At 46.7% G+C, this 19,509-nt stretch overlaps 1 protein-coding gene across 1 annotated transcript in view; it reads left to right on the top strand.

Annotated features, from left to right (window-relative positions):
* LOC121571017 (mitogen-activated protein kinase kinase kinase 11-like) overlaps nt 1-19,509 on the top strand; it is a 51,915-nt gene that overhangs the window by 19,851 nt on the left and 12,555 nt on the right. Inside the window, exons 2-5 of the mRNA XM_045221708.1 lie at nt 5,523-5,703; nt 14,628-14,776; nt 15,384-15,559; nt 15,821-16,067. Coding sequence (XP_045077643.1) covers nt 5,523-5,703; nt 14,628-14,776; nt 15,384-15,559; nt 15,821-16,067 — 753 coding nt within the window. The remainder of the gene's footprint in view (nt 1-5,522; nt 5,704-14,627; nt 14,777-15,383; nt 15,560-15,820; nt 16,068-19,509) is intronic.

Below are 19,509 nucleotides of genomic sequence, written 5' to 3'. Positions count from 1 at the left end.
TGTGTGGGGTGTGTTCCCTTGTGCATACGCCTGTGCGTTCCACTGTTCTCACCATCTTTCTAGTTGTTGAAGTGTGTGTGTGTGTGCGCCGGAGCGAGCACTGTGTGAGGGTGCAGAGGTTGCTGTTCATTGTGAGAGCTGAGCCTTTTCACGATACCCCACCCCACCCCCACCCCACCCCACCCCACCCCAGACTCTTGTGATGCATTCCTTTGTAACGTCAAACACGGCACGCCGGCTGGGCTGCCAGGCAGAGCACAGGACGTCTACGGAGGGAGGGATCCAGAGTGTTTGTGGGTGAAACGGACAGAGAGAGAAAGGGAGAAAGAAAACATGCACTTATACTCTGAAATAAACTGAAAGTGTCTGGAAATAGCGGAAGGCTTACTTCCCTGTAACACGTCAAATTCTTCCATAATTCTGACTCTCTCTGTCTTTTTCGCTGGACGTTGGGTGCTTGTCTTTCACCCTGAGGATGCCCATTTGGGCAGCGAAGGGGGAGGGCATGGAGTCAGTCACATCCTACCACATGTTTGGCTTATTTCAAGAGCTTCAACCTCTTCATCTCACACGAGAGAGAGCATATCCACCACAACTCTAAGTAGACACACTTTGGACACACCTACTCATTCAAAGATTTCTCTTTATTTTTACTATTTTTTACATTGTAGAATAATAGTGAAGACATCAAAATGCCAAGAGAGAATGCCAAGAGTGTGCAAAGCAGTCATCAAGGAACAGGGTGGCTATTTTTGGTTACTACACAATTCCATGTGTGTTATTTCATAGTTTTGATATCACTATTATTCTACAATATAATTTTTTTTACAAATAAAGAATAACCCTTGAATGAGTAGGTGTGTCCAAACTTTTGACTGGTACTGTATAATGAAGGCCTCTCAATGCAGGTTGATTGTACCTGACATGTATTGCCCATGCATAGCTTAGCTAACCATCACATGAAGGCATGCAGGTATAGAGGGCAGGAAATACAGTGCTGTGAAAAAGTATTTGCCCCTTTCTAATTTTCTCTACTTTTGCCTATTTGTGATACTGAATATTATCAGATCCTCAACCAAAACCTAATATTAGATAAAGGGAACATAAGTGAACAAATAACACAACAATTCCATATTTATTTCATAAACAAAGTTATGCAACACCAAATTCCCCTGTGTGAAAAAGTAATTGCCCCCTTACACTCAATAACTGGTTGTGCCACCTTTAGCTGCAATGACTCCAACCAAATGCTTCCTGTAGTTGTTGATCAGTCTCTCACATCGCTGTGGAGGAATTTTGGCCCACTCTTCCATGCAGAACTGTTTTAACTTAGTGATGTGTGGGTTTTCAAGCGTGAACTGCTTGTTTCAAGTCCTGCCACAACATCTCAATTGGGATTAGGTCTGGACTTTGACTAGGCCATTCCAAAACTTCCAATTTGTTGCTTTTTAACAATTTTCATGTAGACTTGATTGTGTGTTTTGGATCATTGTCTTGCTGCATGACCCAGCTGCGCTTCAGCTTCAGCTCACAGACGGATGGTCTGACATTCTCCTGTAGAATTCTCTGATACAGAGCAGAATTCATGGTTCCTTCTATTAAGGCAAGTCGTCCAGGTCCTGATGCAGCAAAGCATCCCCAAACCATCACACCACCACCACCATGCTTGACCTTTGGTATGATGTTCTTACTGTGGAATGCAGTGTTTGGTTTTCACCAGGCATAATGGGACCCATCTCGTCCAAAAAGTTGACTCAAGTTTGCCAAAAAGCACCTGGATGATCATCAAGACTCTTGGACAGATGATTCAAAAGTATAACTTTTGGACGACATGGTTCCAGTAATGCCTGGCGAAAACCAAACTCTGCATTCCACAGTAAGAACATCATACCAAAGGTCAAGCATGGTGGTGGTGGTGTGATGGTTTGGGGATGCTTACCTGCCTCAGGACCTGGACGCCTTGTTGAGTGTTGAGGAAATATTTATTACTTTCTTCATTCCCACCTTCCTTTGAGGCCAGTACCAGTATGCGTGTACATTAAGGCTGACCCCAATTAGTCGACCGGTTGATTGTTTGCCCATTAAGCTGCTGGTTGACCGAGATTGTTTTAGTCGAGCAGTAACAAATATATATACAGTATTTGCGCCCATCCCAGTGAACTACTCCATTGCGGAGGCCTAGACTAAAAGCCAATGTATGTACCGCATCACCATGCGCCTCCCACATTTTGTAACAATGCGGTGGGCTCTGTATAGCTCTGAATAGCTCCGCATTGACATCCTGTATAAACACAAATTCACTTCCTTGACAACAGCTCTGCACTGCTCTGCGAAGCGCAAGAAGTATGAATGCCCTGACTTCTGCTGAGGCCATATCACCATAAATGCTGCATGGTTAATGCAGACAACGGATTGACCATGCGCCTAGATGCACAATGCACTTCTCTCTCCAGAATGTGCTCTCTCCCGCCGATTTGTGCACATTCATTGTTTCATAACTTCATTGTGTGAATTGTTTGCGTTTGATTGTTAGTGTATATCAATTCCCCATAACATACAGTGCATTCGGAAAGTATTCAGACCCCTTGACTTTTCCCATATTTTGTTAGCTACAGCCTTACCCTAAAATTGATTAAATTGTTTTCCCCCCTCATCAATCTACACACAATACCCCATAATGACAAAGCAAAAACCGTTTTTTAGAAATTTTTGCAAAAAAAAAAAAAAAAGGAAATATCACATTTACATAAGTATTCAGACCCTTTACTCAGTACTTTGTTGAAGCACCTTTGGCAGCGATTACAGCCTCAAGTCTTTTTGGGTATGACGCTACAAGCTTGGCACTCCTGTATTTGGGGAGTTTCTCCCATTCTTCTCTGCAGATCCTCTCAAGCTCTGTCAGGATGGATGGGGAGTGTCGCTGCACAGCTATTTTCAGGTCTCTCCAGAGATGTTCGATCGGGTTCAAGTCCGGGCTCTGACTGGGCCACTCAAGGACATTCAGAGACTTGTCCTGAAGCCACTCCTGCGTTGTCTTGGCAGTGTGCTTAGGGTCGTTGTCCTGTTGGAAGGTAAACCTTTGCCCCAGTCTGAGGTCCTGAGCGCTCTGTAGCAGGTTTTCATGAAGGATCTCTCTGTACTTTGCTCCGTTCATCTTTCCCTCTATCCTGATTAGTCTCCCAGTCCATGCCGCTGAAAAAAATCCTCACAGCATGATGATGCCACCACCATGCTTCACCGTAGGGATGGTGCCAGGTTTCCTCCAGACGTGACGCTCGGCATTCAGGCCAAAGAGTTCAATCTTGGTTTCATCAGACCAGAAAATCTTGTTTCTCATGGTCAGAGTCCTTTAGGTGCCTTTGGGCAAACTACAAGCGGGCTGTCATGTGCCTTTTACTGAGGAGTGGCTTCCGTCTGGCTACTCTACCATAAAGGCCTGATTGGTGTAGTGCTGCAGAGATGTTTGTCTTTCTGGAAGGTTTTCTCAGCTCCTCAGAGGAACTCTGGAGCTCTGTCAGAGTGACCATCGGGTTCTTGGTCACCTCCCTAACCAAGGTCCTTCTCCCCCGATTGCTCAGTTTGGCCAGGCGGCCAGCTCTAAGAAGAGTCTTGGTGGTTCCAAACTTCTTCCATTTAAGAATGATGGAGGCCACTGTGTTCTTGGGGACCTTCAATGCTGCACAAATTATTTAGTACCTTTCCCCAGATCTGTGCCTCGACGCAATCCTGTCCTGGAGCTCTACGTACAATTCCTTCGACCTCATGGTTTGGTTTTTGCTCTGACATGCACTGTCAACTGTGGGACCTTATATAGACAGGTGTGTGCCTTTCCAAATCATGTCCAATCAATAGAATTTACCACAGGTGGACTCCAATCAAGTTGTAGAAACATCTCAAGGATGATCAATGGAAACAGGATGCACCTGAGCTCAATTTCGAGTCTCATAGCAAAGGGTCTGAATACTTATGTAAATAAGGTATTTCTGTTTTTTATTTTTAATACGTTTGCAAACATTTCTAAAAACCTGTTTTCGCTTTTTCTTTATGGGGTATTGTGTGTAGATTGATGAGGATTTGTGTTTATTTAATACATTTTAGAATAAGGCTGTAATGTAACAAAATGTGGAAAAAGTCAAGGGGTCTGAATACTTTCCGAATGCACTGTATATCACCAGTAGTACATTTACCCTTAATTCCTATAATTTCTAATCTACAATGTTTGTTACTTTGGTTCCGGTAATTTATTTTAATGCATTCAATATTATTATTCCCATCTTCCCTTTCTCATACTCGAAGTGGACAAATTGTTTGCAGAGCGCACAACCTATGCTACACTTGTGAGAAACAAGTTTTGGTTTATTTCATTCCATTTACGAGTTTTGCCAATTTAGTCATTGTCTTTTGTTTGGCGCACTCCTGTCAATGTTGAGTAAGGACACGCATGCATAGAAGTAGGCCTATAGGCTACCTGGCCTGCGCGCAAATGTAAGCATATAAATGTGCCCATTTGGGGATCTGATAGTATTTCTGATTGGCTTAACACACCACCACTAATGACCTGTGGAGCTTCTCAAAGTAATGTTTTCTTCACCTTATACAGCAAGCAAACGAAGTCTGTTTTTGCATCCATTGAGAATGACAATAATTCCTCAATGTATTTGAAAAATCTTTCCAGCTCTCTCCCTTTCGATAACCACTCCGTGTGAAAGGGAAAAATGTAATGCTCTGCTCCAGTGGAAACGTCATAAAATAAAACTCATTTTGGGTGCTGGTACTGTTTATATTTAGGTGCAGGAGCTCCACAATACTTTTGAGCTAATATTCTATAAGAGGAACAGGAGCTCAAGCAGTAGAACATTTGAGGTGCAGGTACTCAGCTCAGGTGAGCTCCTGCCCAAGTCAAGCACTGCTTCTTATCCCTTGCGCAAATAGCCTACAGCTGTGTCTGTCCCGAGCTCACTGGCACAGGAAACTCTGAGGGCCCAGAATATTTTATTCAATGTTGCAAGTTCGCTAGTCAAGCCTCGGGCCAGACCCAAGTTAAAAGTTGATACAATGTTTGAAGTTCGTTGCAGACAGGCCATGTGTAGCCAATGTGATTTATAGGATATTTATTTTTATCAGGATATTTTCTACCTGCAGGCTGCAATTTTTTTCTTTGTTGGCTTTATGTAGGCTATTTTTTAAATAGTTGGCAATGGCAATAGAAGTAACTTTTTAGGTTTGTATCATTTCCATTTAAATTTGGATAGAATGTTGATTAACCACATGACAATGAGATATGAAGATGAACATGATGATATAAATAAATAAATACATAAGATATAAATAAATAAATAAATAAGGAACGTTTTTACTTTACTATGACTGTGATATGTGTTTGTTGTGCCTACCTTAAATGCACTAACTGTAAGTTGCTCTGGCAAAGATCGTCTGCTGCATGTCTAAAATGTAAAATGTGAAGGAGGATGTCTCAATAAAAATGTCTCTCTTTCTTTCTTTCTTTCCTTTCTCTCTCCCAGTCCTCCTGGCCCAGCCTATGGAGAATGATTGTATGGAAGGGATAACTCTGAAGATCACAGACTTTGGCCTGGCACGGGAGTGGCATAAGACCACCAAGATGAGCACAGCAGGCACATATGCCTGGATGGCACCCGAGGTCATCAAGTCCTCCACCTTTTCCAAGGGCAGCGACGTTTGGAGGTAAGGTGGTTGGTGTGTGTATGTGTGGTAAAGCAGTGCAGAAGCAATATCCAGCAATAAATAGCTACTTACCTCTACCATTACAAAACTGTGTGTATGTTTTGTAATGGTACAATAAGGGTTCAATTAAAATACAGATATATGACGAGACTATTTATGGGCCAGGACTGTGTGTGTGTGTGTGTGTGTGTAGGAACATGTCCTCCACCTTCTCTGACAGTGATAGAATAGAGGGATACAGTGGGGGAAAAAAGTATTTAGTCAGCCACCAATTGTGCAAGTTCTCCCACTTAAAATGATGAGAGAGGCCTGTAATTTTCATCATAGGTACACGTCAACTATGACAGACAAAATGAGAAAAAAAATCCAGAAAATCACATTGTAGGATTTTTTATGAATTTATTTGCAAATTATGGTGGAAAATAAGTATTTGGTCAATAACAAAAGTTTCTCAAAACTTTGTTATATACCCTTTCTTGGCAATGACACAGGTCAAACGTTTTCTGTAAGTCTTCACAAGGTTTTCACACACTGCTGGTATTTTGGCCCATTCCTCCATGCAGATCTCCTCTAGAGCAGTGATGTTTTGGGGCTGTCGCTGGGCAACACGGACTTTCAACTCCCTCCAAAGATTTTCTATGGGGTTGAGATCTGGAGACTGGCTAGGCCACTCCAGGTCCTTGAAATGCTTCTTACGAAGCCACTCCTTCGTTGCCCGGGCGGTGTGTTTGGGATCATTGTCATGCTGAAAGACCCAGCCACGTTTCATCTTCAATGCCCTTGCTGATGGAAGGAGGTTTTCACTCAAAATCTCACGATACATGGCCCCATTCATTCTTTCCTTTACACGGATCAGTCGTCCTGGTCCCTTTGCAGAAAAACAGCCCCAAAGCATGATGTTTCCACCCCCCATGCTTCACAGTAGGTATGGTGTTCTTTGGATGCAACTCAGCATTCTTTGTCCTCCAAACACGACGAGTTGAGTTTTTACCAAAAAAGTTCTATTTTGGTTTCATCTGACCATATGACATTCTCCCAATCCTCTTCTGGATCATCCAAATGCACTCTAGCAAACTTCAGACGGGCCTGGACATGTACTGGCTTAAGCAGGGGGACACGTCTGGCACTGCAGGATTTGAGTCCCTGGCGGCGTAGTGTGTTACTGATGGTAGGCTTTGTTACTTTGGTCCCAGCTCTCTGCAGGTCATTCACTAGGTCCCCCCGTGTGGTTCTGGGATTTTTGCTCACCGTTCTTGTGATCATTTTGACCCCACAGGGTGAGATCTTGCGTGGAGCCCCAGATCGAGCGAGATTATCAGTGGTCTTGTATGTCTTCCATTTCCTAATAATTGCTCCCACAGTTGATTTCTTCAAACCAAGCTGCTTACCTATTGCAGATTCAGTCTTCCCAGCCTGGTGCAGGTCTACAATTCTGTGTCCTTTGACAGCTCTTTGGTCTTGGCCATAGTGGAGTTTGGAGTGTGACTGTTTGAGGTTGTGGACAGGTGTCTTTTATACTGATAACAAGTTCAAACGGGTGCCATTAATACAGGTAACGAGTGGAGGACAGAGGAGCCTCTTAAAGAAGAAGTTACAGGTCTGTGAGAGCCAGAAATCTTGCTTGTTTGTAGGTGACCAAATACTTATTTTCCACCATAATTTGCAAATAAATTCATAAAAAATCCTACAATGTGATTTTCTGGATTTTATTTTCTCAATTTGTCTGTCATAGTTGACGTGTACCTATGATGAAATTTACAGGCCTCTCTCATCTTTTTAAGTGGGAGAACTTGCACAATTGGTGGCTGACTAAATACTTTTTTCCCCCACTGTATGTGCAGGAGGGTACAGCCATGTGATAGCAGCAGTGATAGAATAGAGGGATATGTTGCAGGAGGGAAACAGCCATGTGATAGCAGCAGCACTTCATAGCCTGCTCTGTGCTTTGTGTGAGACGTGTCGTGCACACTGTCCTATTGTTCACCAGTACGGAGAGAGTGAGAGAGTAGGGTGGAAGGCCACACTGCAGACCTGACCGCAGCCCTTTATCTGTGGCTGTGTGTGGCTATGTGTGGCTGTGTGTGGCTGTGTGTGGCTGTGTGAGAATGTGGCCAAGCACAGGATCCAACACACACAAATGTCTCTCTCACACTCTCCTTGGACACTTAACTATTCCCAAAATAGCTTTTTCCGTTTTAGCTTCATAACAGACACTTTGCATATCTTAATGAGAGGGTGGTGGAACCTGCTATGAAAATGAGGGGTAATCCTGACCCCCCCCTATTCTTTTTCATCCATCTCCTTGGTTACATCCCAAATGGCTCCCTATTCCACATAGGTAGTGGAATGGCTCCCTATTCCAAAGTAGTGCACTATTTAGGGAACAGGGTACCATTTAGGATGCAATACTTCACTTCTTCTTCATCATAAAGCTGTAGATCTCAGATGATGAGGTAAAAACAGAGCAGTGGAGAGGCACAGTCTCTGTTGGATGGTGTTATTAAAGGACTATATCAAAACGCTGAAGGCTACACCCCCCACTTACAGGCAGCCTACAGGCCTTTTAGAGGAGTTTGTGTGTTGATTGAATGGATGTAATTGACAGTGTGGGAGATCCAAGCACTTTGCCACTCTGAGGATCGGCAACGTCCCGTGTGTGTGTGTGTGTGTGTTTGTGTGTGTGTGTCATATATATGGGGAAACCGTCCTATCATGTTTTTGTTGTTTGTTGTAGTACATTGTAAAAAAGTGTATTGCTTTCTACCCTATTTGTCTTTATGCATGATGTTTTATAGAAGCATAATGCACTTCCCACTTCCATGAGCGCCATTATTGCATATAAATAAATGCAAAATAATAATAATATATTGCACAGTTATCTTCCCTCCACTTCAGCTGTTGATATAATTTGCATGCTTTGTATGTGTGATGCTATACGTACATAAAACAAACCCCTCCTTGAGGTGCCCCAGCCATTCCACATATTTGTTCCAACACTGGCACACACCTGATTCAATTTGTCAAGCAATGACTTCATGATTAGTTCACTAATTGAATCAGGTGTGCTAATACCAGAGACGGCGAGGAAGGGAGATATCCCACTTGCTGTTTTTTTCTGGTTCAATGAAATCAATGGACTAAGTCAGGGGTTCTCAAACCTCTCCTCGGGGACCCCCAGCCGTTCCATATGTATTTTAACTATTCCACAGCTCGCGCACCTGATTCAAAATGTCAACTAATTGTCACAAGCCGGGCTAGAAACTCCGGTCTCAGATGTGGAGAGCTGGGGGTACTACCCCTTAGCCACAGAGGAGGTGTTGTAGGACCCAAATGAAACACCCAAGGCAATACTCCAGGCAAGTAGATTTAATGTTCCAAAACAGGAGGCAAAACAAAACAACTCCACGAGGGGAGAAAAACAAACTAAAGATAACTTTGAACAACTTACTAGGACTGACACGGTGGGACAAAGCAGGAGACACATAGTCAGGACGCAATAACCAAGTGAGAAACAAGGGGAAAACACACAGCTAAAATACACAAGGGGAAACAAGGCACAGGTGACCTGGATCAAGCTAATTAGGACACATGAGGAAGAACTAAGGCAGAGGGGAACACAGATGACCTCTAGAGGCCCGGAGACAAACAGGAGGCAGGAAGCTGACACACACGAGGAAGAACTAAGGCAGAGGGGAACACAGATGACCTCTAGAGGCCCGGAGACAAACAGGAGGCAGGAAGCTGACAGGACCCCCTCCTCTAGGAACGACTCCTGACGTTCCTTCCAGAACACCCTGGCCCCAGGGTGCGAAAATCTCGGATCAAACCTGGGTCCAGGATGTCCCTGGCTGGAACCCAGGAGCGCTCCCCTCCGGCCCGTAGCCCTCCCAGTCCACCAGATACTGCAGAGAGTTCTGGACCCTCCGGGAGTCCAGTATCCGGCGGACTGTGTAGGCTGGCTGGCCGTCAATGATCCTGGGAGGTGGCGGGGGTCTGCGTGGGGGGGCAAAGGGAGAAGACAAGACAGGTTTAAGGAGTGAAACATGGAAAGTGGGGTTAACTCTAAGGGAGCGAGGGAGAACCAAACGATACGACACAGGGTTAACCTTTCTAGCAATGCGGAAAGGCCCGATGTATCTCTGGGAAAGCTTCCTGGATTCGACCCGGAGGGGCAGGTTCTTAGTGGCCAACCAAACTCTCTGACCAGCTCGGAAACTAGGGGCCGTCCGGCGGTGGCGATTAGCCTGACTTTGGTATCTCTGGGAGGTCCGAAGGAGGGCACGCCTGGCCTTCTTCCAGGTCCGCCTACAGCGTTGGACAAAGCGCTGGGCCGAGGGAACACCAACTTGCGCCTCCTCCTCTGGAAACAATGGAGGGTTGTAACCGAACTGGCATTCGAAGGGGGACAATCCGGTGGCTGAGGACTGGAGGGTGTTGTGGGCATATTCAGCCCAAATGATATAGGTGGCCCAAGACGTGGGATTACTGGCCGCCATACACCGCAGGGTGGTCTCCAGATCCTGATTAATCCGTTCCGTTTGGCCATTAGACTCTGGATGGAACCCCGACGATAGGCTGGCTGTGGCCCCAACAAGCCTGCAGAAGGCCCCCCAAAACCGGGACGAGAATTGGGGACCTCGGTCAGAGACCACGTCCAGGGGAATACCAAATATCCGGAAGACATGGTTCACGAGGAGCTCAGCAGTCTCCTTAGCCGAGGGCAGCTTGGGCAGGGGAATAAACCGGGCAGCCTTAGAGAACCGGTCTACCACCACTAGGATGACGGTGTTGCCCTGGGATAGAGGAAGTCCCGTAACAAAGTCCAGAGAAAGGTGTGACCATGGCCTTCGAGGAACAGGTAAGGGATGGAGCAGTCCCTGGGGTCGCTGGCGTGTCGACTTTCCCTGGTTGCACACAGGGCAGGCCTCAACATAGACCTGCACGTCCTTCTTGATGGACGGCCACCAAAACCGCCGTCGGAGGAACTCCAGTGTGCGAGCACTGCCTGGATGGCATGTCAAGGGCGACTCATGACCCCACTGCAAGACGCGGCCCCGAACAGAGAGAGGAACGTACAGGCGACCGGCAGGACCACCGCCTGGATCGGGCTCCTGGACAAGAGCTTCTCGTACCCCTCTTTCTAGTTCCCACTGAAGAGGTGCGACGATCCTAGACCTCGGAATAATCGATGCCAAGGGCTTCTCTTGTAACTCGGGAGAATAGACTCGAGACAGAGCATCCGGCTTGACGTTCTTGGTGCCAGGTCGGTAAGTCAGGAGGAACTGGAATCGATTAAAGAAAAGGGACCATCGTGCTTGCCGAGGGTTCATCCGCTTAGCCTGTTGGAGATATTCCAGGTTCTTGTGGTCTGTGAGAACCTGGAAAGGGTGCTGAGCCCCTCAAGCCAATGGCGCCACTCTTCCAATGCCAGTTTTACCGCAAGCAACTCTAGATCCCCCCACGTGGTAGTTGCGCTCGGCCTCAGACAGGCGGCGAGACATGAAGGCACAAGGGTGTAATCTCCCATCCGCACCCCTCTGTGACAGGACGGCTCCCACCCCCCACCTCTGAGGCGTCCACCTCCACCACGAAAGGTCTCTCTGGGTCAGGGGTCACCAGAATCGGAGCAGACGTGAAGCGCGCTTGAGATCCTCGAAGGCCCCTGCTGCTTCCGGACCCCAGTGAATCTTGGTCCCTCCTCCCTTGGTAAGCGTCGTCAAGGGGGCTACCACCGAGCTGAAATTCTTAATGAACTTCCGATAGAAGTTAGAAAAGCCAATGAACCGTTGAACCTCCTTGACCGTGGCAGGTGTGGGCCAATCGTGGACCGCCTTGACCTTCTTGGGATCCATCTCTAGGTGCCCGGGAGTGACAATAAACCCGAGAAACTGAGTCTGAGAAACATGAAATTCACACTTCTCAGGCTTAACGTAGAGGTGATTGTCAAGGAGCCTCTGGAGAACCCTGCTAACATGCCCCTCATGCTCCTTCAGTGACCTCGAGAAGATGAGGATATCGTCCAGGTACACGAAGACGAACAGATTAAGCATATCCCGGAGAACATCATTAATCAGGGCTTGGAATACTGCGGGGGGCATTGGTGAGCCCGAACGGCATCACCCGATATTCATAGTGCCCCGTGGGCGTGTTGAACGCCGTCTTCCATTCGTCTCCTTGCCGGATCCGCACGAGATGGTAAGCATTGCGGAGATCCAGCTTAGTAAAAATGGAAGCCCCTTGAAGCAGCTCAAAAGCAGTGGCCATGAGAGGAAGGGGGTATCGATTCCGAACCGTGATCTTGTTGAGTCCCCGGTAATCAATACAAGGCCTAAGACCCCCGTCTTTCTTTTCAACAAAAAAGAAGCCCGCCCCAGCCGGGAAGTAGAGGCATAGATGAGGCCGGCTGCCAAGGACTCCTTAATGTAGGTGTCCATAGCTGCGTGCTCGGGGAGGACAAGGAAAAGATCCGACCTCTAGGAGGGCAGCACCCAGGGAGTAGATCAATGGCACAGTCATACGTGCGATGAGGCGGTAAGGAAGTAGCCCGGGCCTTGCTGAACACTGCCTTGAACCGATGGTAAACACTGGGGACTCGGGAGACGTCAACAGACTCTTGAAACTGGGTACTAGGGGCTGAGGGACTCTGTAGCATGCAGGTGAGTTGGCAGGCGGGACCCCAGCTTAGAATGGTGCCCGTAGGCCAGTCGATCTGGGGATTATGTCTGCATAGCCAAGGGTGACCCAGGATAATAGGATACTCGGGAGAGTCAATGAGATAGAAGGTCTCCTCCTGCTGGTGTTGAGAGATGGTAAGTCGCAGGGACTGAGTCGCCTCGGTAACCTTTCCTGGTTCCAGAGGTCTGCCATCTAAGGCTGTAACTGCCTGGGGTTGAGGAAGTAGTTGGGTAGGGATCTTAAGTTCCTTAGCCAAGGTTACATCCAGGAAATCACCTGCGGCACCGGAATCGATCATAGCCTGGACCCGATGCTGGTGGCCCCCCAGGACAGAGTGGCTGGAATAGCCAGGACAGCGTTAGTAGGAGGCGCTCTAACTCTCCCCATCACAGCCCTCCTGTAGCTGGGCGGGGACAGGCGTTTCCCGAAAGCTCGGGGCAAGCGGAGCGGAAGTGGCCGGCAACCCCGCAGTAGAGGCACCGACGTTCCCTCATGCGACGTTCCCTTTCGTTGGGAGAAAGCCTGAAGCGGCCTAACTGCATGCTCTCCGGGGAATCCTGGAGCAGTTCAGGAGCCGGGGAAGCTCTGAATGACGGAGTCCAAACAGGAGAAACAGAGCTGCTCAGAGGAACTTGGGAATGAGACACCTGACGGCGAGCCGTTCTCCGCTCTCTTAGACGATTGTCCAGGCGGATGGCCAAGGCTATGAGGGACTCGAGATCACCAGCTGGTTCTCGGGTGGCTAACTCATCTTGAAGGGGCTCAGATAACCCTCCCTGAAAGCAGACCCTCAGCGCTTCATCATTCCATCCGCTCCTTGCTGCTATGGTCCGGAAATCAATGGCAAAATCTGCCGTGCTTCGGGGCCCCTGACGGAGAGACAGTAGGCGCTTGGAAGCCTCCCGCCCACTGACAGGATGATCGAACACCCGCTTGAACTCTTCTACAAATGCAGCGTGGGAGTCACAACAGGCCTCCTGGGACTGCCACACCGCAGAAGCCCAGGCGAGCGCCTTGTCTGAAAGAAGGGTAATGATGTAGGCAATCTTGGAACGGTCTGTGGGAAAACTTGAGGGTTGGAGCTCGAAGGTGAGGGAGCATTGGGTGAGGAAACCCTGGCAAGAGCTTGGATCCCCAGAAAAGGGCTTGGGAGGTGGTAGTCGGGGCTCCGCCAACCGAGACGACCTGTCGTCACTGGGGGGTGACCTGGGGGAAGGGAGAGGACCAGGGAGGCGTTCAAAGAGCTGGCGGAGGGAACTCATCATTTCGGCCAGGAGTTGAGAATGACTAGCCATCAGCTCCTCTTGTCGGCTGAGAACGGCTTCATGGCGCTGGAAAGAAGCCTCATGTCGAGTGATCACCGCCAACAGGTCCGGGGAACTGAGTGTTTCTGGGTCCATGATTGACTTGGTTATTCTATCACAAGCCGGGCTAGAAACTCCGGTCTCAGATGTGGAGAGCTGGGGGTACTACCCCTTAGCCACAGAGGAGGTGTTGTAGGACCCAAATGAAACACCCAAGGCAATACTCCAGGCAAGTAGATTTAATGTTCCAAAACAGGAGGCAAAACAAAACAACTCCACGAGGGGAAAAACAAACTAAAGATAACTTTGAACAACTTACTAGGACTGACACGGTGGGACAAAGCAGGAGACACATAGTCAGGACGCAATAACCAAGTGAGAAACAAGGGGAAAACACACAGCTAAAATACACAAGGGGAAACAAGGCACAGGTGACCTGGATCAAGCTAATTAGGACACATGAGGAAGAACTAAGGCAGAGGGGAACACAGATGACCTCTAGAGGCCCGGAGACAAACAGGAGGCAGGAAGCTGACACACACGAGGAAGAACTAAGGCAGAGGGGAACACAGATGACCTCTAGAGGCCCGGAGACAAACAGGAGGCAGGAAGCTGACACTAATCATCAAGCCCTTGATTAGGTGAATCAGTTGAGTTAGTTCAGGGCTACGACTAAATTGTGAAATGTCTTGGAGTCCCCGAGGAGAAGTTTGAGAACCACTGAACTAAGTACACCAAATCCAGCTGCTATTGCATTGGTGTCTATGGGAGACCCACCCCGTTAAGTATACCGGAACTGACCATTTTCTTCAATGGCAAACAGCCTGAGGGAACCATCTTCCTTTATCCACCATATTTGCTAGTACTAGAAGGACCAGGGACTGGCTTGATAAACTGCCCGAACCTTCCATTGAAGGCTCCTTGCTCTCCCTCTCTCCTCCCCAGCTATGGTGTTCTATTGTGGGAGTTGCTGACAGGGGAGGTTCCCTACAGGGGGATAGATGGTCTGGCTGTGGCCTACGGAGTGGCTGTCAACAAACTCACCCTCCCCATCCCTTCCACCTGCCCAGAACCCTTCGCCCAGCTCATGGCAGGTAAGAGTCCTGTGTGTGTGTGTGCTCGTGCGCGCACTTGTGTGTGTTGAATTTGGTGTTACCATAATGCTCTCTCTCTCTCTCGCTCTCTCTCTCTCTCTCTCTCTCTCTCTCTCTCTCTCTCTCTCTCTCTCTCTCTCGCTCTCTCTCTCTCTCTCGCTCTCTCTCTCTCTCTCTCGCTCTCTCTCTCTCTTTTTCCTCAAACCTGGAGGAGAAATTTGTCACATACAGAAAGAACACTGAGCAGCTGATATGTTGTGCAATATATTTTGGCTGCCGTTCATATATTTTCTGAAGGATATTGTTGGTTTGAGGTTGTTGTTGATTTGCTGTGCCAGTTGTGTTGGTAGTGGTAACGTTTGATAAAAGCACAAAAGAAAAGTCACTGTCCCAATTATTGTCATGGTATCAGTCTTGACAATGCCTTGTCAAAATTCTGCTAAAATACAACCACAATAGTTGGAGAGTTTGTGTTTGAATTGTGTCATGATCTGAATGCAATCCTGCACTTATAGCTAAACGTCCCGTGATTATGCTTTGGTAGTGGAGCAACTGTAATTTGCATGTTATTATAATTTATATTAACTGAGTATTTCTGCCTTGACAGAGTGCTGGGATCAGGACCCACACCACAGGCCCAACTTTGCCTCCATCTTGGTTCAGCTAACGGCTCTTGAAAGGCAGGTCATGGAGGAGATGCCTCAGGACTCCTTTCATTCCCTACAGGAGGACTGGAAACTGGAGATCCAGGACATGTTTGATGAGCTCAGGGCCAAGGAGAAGGTGAGGCAGACAGAGCCGGCTGTCTTTTCTATTAGAGAGAGGCTTGGAGAGTAGGATTGTATGATGATTATTTTGTGTGTTCGGATGGTGCATTTGTGATGGGTATGTATGTAGGACTATGAGTGTGCGTGTTTATGCATGTTTATACATGTTTATGCATGTTATTACATGTGCACTGAACATTTTGTAATGGTATTTGTGTAAGTGTGTGTTTGCATAGTAAAACAACAATAACCAGTAATAAGATGGTAATAACTCCAGGAGCTGCGTTGTCGCGAGGAGGAGCTGAAGCGTGCAGCGGTGGAGCAGAAGTCCCACGAGGAGTTCCTGAGGCAAAGGGAGCAGCAGCTGGCCCAGTGGGAACAGGACGTGTTTGAGAGGGAGCTCAGTCTGCTCATCCTGCACATGAACAACCAGGAGAAGCCCAACGTCAAGAAGAGGAAGGGAACCTTCAAGAAGCACAAGCTGAAGGGCAGCAAGAATGGAGAGAAGATCAGCATGCCTCAAGGTGAGGGGACGGGGATGAAACTTGCTTGGGATGTCTTGAAATGTCTCTCTACACAAGTTCCAAAAAGGTTATTCGGTTGTCCCCATAGGATAACCTTTCTTGGTTTCAGGTAGAACCATTTTTGGCTTCAGGTAGAACCCCTTCGGGTTCAATGTAGAACCTAAAAGGGTTCTACTTGGAGCCAAAAAGGGTTCTTCAAAGGGTTCTCCTATGCGGACAGCCGAAGGACCCCTTTACGTTCTAGATGGCACCTTTTTTTCTTAGAGTACAGTGGGGGAAAAAAGTATTTAGTCAGCCACCAATTGTGTAAGTTCTCCCACTTAAAAAGATGAGAGAGGCCTGTAATTTTCATCATAGGTACACGTCAACTATGACAGACAAATTGAGGGAAAAAAATCCAGAAAATCACATTGTAGGATTTTTAATGAATTTATTTGCATATTATGGTGGAAAATACGTATTTGGTCACCTACAAACAAGCAAGATTTCTGGCTCTCACAGACCTGTAACTTCTTCTTTAAGAGGCTCCTCTGTCCTCCACTCGTTACCTGTATTAATGGCACCTGTTTGAACTTGTTATCAGTATAAAAGACACCTGTCCACAACCTCAAACAGTCACACTCCAAACTCCACTATGGCCAAGACCAAAGAGCTGTCAAAGGACACCAGAAACAAAATTGTAGACCTGCACCAGGCTGGGAAGACTGAATCTGCAATAGGTAAGCAGCTTGGTTTGAAGAAATCAACTGTGGGAGCAATTATTAGGAAATGGAAGACATACAAGACCACTGATAATCTCCCTCGATCTGGGGCTCCACGCAAGATCTCACCCCGTGGGGTCAAAATGATCACAAGAATGGTGAGCAAAAATCCCAGAACCACACGGGGGGACCTAGTGAATGACCTGCAGAGAGCTGGGACCAAAGTAACAAAGCCTACCATCAGTAACACACTACGCCGCCAGGGACTCAAATCCTGCAGTGCCAGACGTGTCCCCCTGCTTAAGCCAGTACATGTCCAGGCCCGTCTGAAGTTTGCTAGAGTGCATTTGGATGATCCAGAAGAGGATTGGGAGAATGTCATATGGTCAGATGAAACCAAAATATAACTTTTTGGTAAAAACTCAACTCGGTCGTGTTTGGAGGACAAAGAATGCTGAGTTGCATCCAAAGAACACCATACCTACTGTGAAGCATGGGGGTGGAAACATCATGCTTTGGGGCTGTTTTTCTGCAAAGGGACCAGGACGACTGATCCGTGTAAAGGAAAGAATGAATGGGGCCATGTATCGTGAGATTTTGAGTGAAAACCTCCTTCCATCAGCAAGGGCATTGAAGATGAAACGTGGCTGGGTCTTTCAGCATGACAATGATCCCAAACACACCGCCCGGGCAACGAAGGAGTGGCTTCGTAAGAAGCATTTCAAGGTCCTGGAGTGGCCTAGCCAGTCTCCAGATCTCAACCCCATAGAAAATCTTTGGAGGGAGTTGAAAGTCCGTGTTGCCCAGCGACAGCCCCAAAACATCATTGCTCTAGAGGAGATCTGCATGGAGGAATGGGCCAAAATACCAGCAACAGTGTGTGAAAACCTTGTGAAGACTTACAGAAAACGTTTGACCTGTGTCATTGCCAACAAAGGGTATATAACAAAGTATTGAGAAACTTTTGTTATTGACCAAATACTTATTTTCCACCATAATTTGCAAATAAATTCATAAAAAATCCTACAATGTGATTTTCTTTTTTTCTTTCTCATTTTGTCTGTCATAGTTGACGTGCACCTATGATGAAAATTACAGGCCTCTCCCATCTTTTTAAGTGGGAGAACTTGCACAATTGGTGGCTGACTAAATACTTTTTTTCCCCACTGTATGTACTCCAGCATTTTGGATTGAAGATTAAATGTTTGAGGTGACAGTACAGAATGTCACCTTTTATTTGAGGGTTTTTTCATAAATATCTGTTTTACTGTTAAGAAATGTAAGCACTTTATAGATCTATTCCCCCCATACTATTAGTGAATTTGTCCAAATACGTATCACACCTTGAAATGGGGAGACAGATATGTATGAAAATACCCTCAAATAAAAGTTGACATTCTGTACTGTCATCTCAAACATTTAATCTTAAATCCAAAAGGCTGGAATATAGAGCCAACTTAAAAATTTAAATAAAAAGCATCACAAATACATACGTAGAGGAATTGGTCATTTGGTTTAATGGTTGCTCGGTCTGTGAGACGGGCAGGCAGGCACATAGGCAGAGAAAGAGTCAGTCAGTCAGTATACAGTACATGTCATTCACCTCAGCTCACCTCACACTCCTTCACTACTGTGTCAACTGAGTGTGCAGAAGAATCATATACCCGTTATCTGCTGTAGATTCACTTTCTCTTGTAGACAACTCCCATTGTCTACTGATAAGAAACTCACCATAGAAACAAACATGCTGTACACTCATCATGCCTAAACAGAGGCACTCAGAGTTCCTCATACAGATACTCTCCCTCTTTCCAAATGCACACAGACTTACTTTGTGTGTGTTCACTAGTGTGTGTGTGTGGAGGCTGTGGTCAGGCCATTCCCAGCAGCAGGGTAGTGATTTGATGGGGGGTTGATGAGAGGGACATGGAGCTAACCCAACCACGCCTCTGGGCTTCCTGTCACTCCTGGCTGGCCCTTCTCTCGCTCTCTTTTTCTCTCTTTTTCTCTCTTTTTCTCTCTCTCTCTCTCTCTCTCTCTCTCTCTCTCTCTCTCTCTCTCTCTCTCTCTCTCTCTCTCTCTCTCTCTCTCTCTCTCTCTCTCTCTCTCTCTCCTCCAACTCTAACTTATTTCTCCCTTCCAGCTATATCTCTCGTTCCCAGCTTTTTCTCTCTCACTCCCTGTCTCTCTCTCCCAGCTGTTTCTTCTTTTTTCCCCCAGCTCTCCTTTTCCTTCTTGCCTCTCTCTTCTTCTCTCCCAGTACTTCCACACCCAAGGTATCCTACGACGCCAAGCTAGCCGAGGACAGACATCCTTCAGGCTTGTTTTCGTTTACTTTGGCCTCACAAATTACCATTATCTCTCACAAATGACCATATTCTCTCACAAATGACCATATTCTCTCACATAATACCATATGATCTCACAAATTACCATACACTCTCACAAATTACCATATTATCTCACATATTACCATATTCTAATGGCATGAAAAGGAAATTCAGACACCCATGCCACCACATAAAATAAATATTTATTTCCAAGGTAAACAATGTTGTTAAAGATTGTTAGTTCCTTTGTCTTTGTTTGAATCTGGGTCGAGTTCAGTGGGCCACACTGTAGCAAAACACTTTTCATCTGTAAAATCAATGTGTTCTTATTGGACGAAGCTAAGGTAGTACCTCCCCGTTTTACTCTGTTTCAAAACGTTTCCTCCCTACTGAACAGGACCCCAAATTTTG

The sequence above is a fragment of the Coregonus clupeaformis genome, chromosome 8 (assembly GCF_020615455.1).
Source record: "Coregonus clupeaformis isolate EN_2021a chromosome 8, ASM2061545v1, whole genome shotgun sequence".
NCBI classification, from domain to species: domain Eukaryota; kingdom Metazoa; phylum Chordata; class Actinopteri; order Salmoniformes; family Salmonidae; genus Coregonus; species Coregonus clupeaformis.
This window is presented reverse-complemented; position numbering and strand designations above follow the sequence as displayed.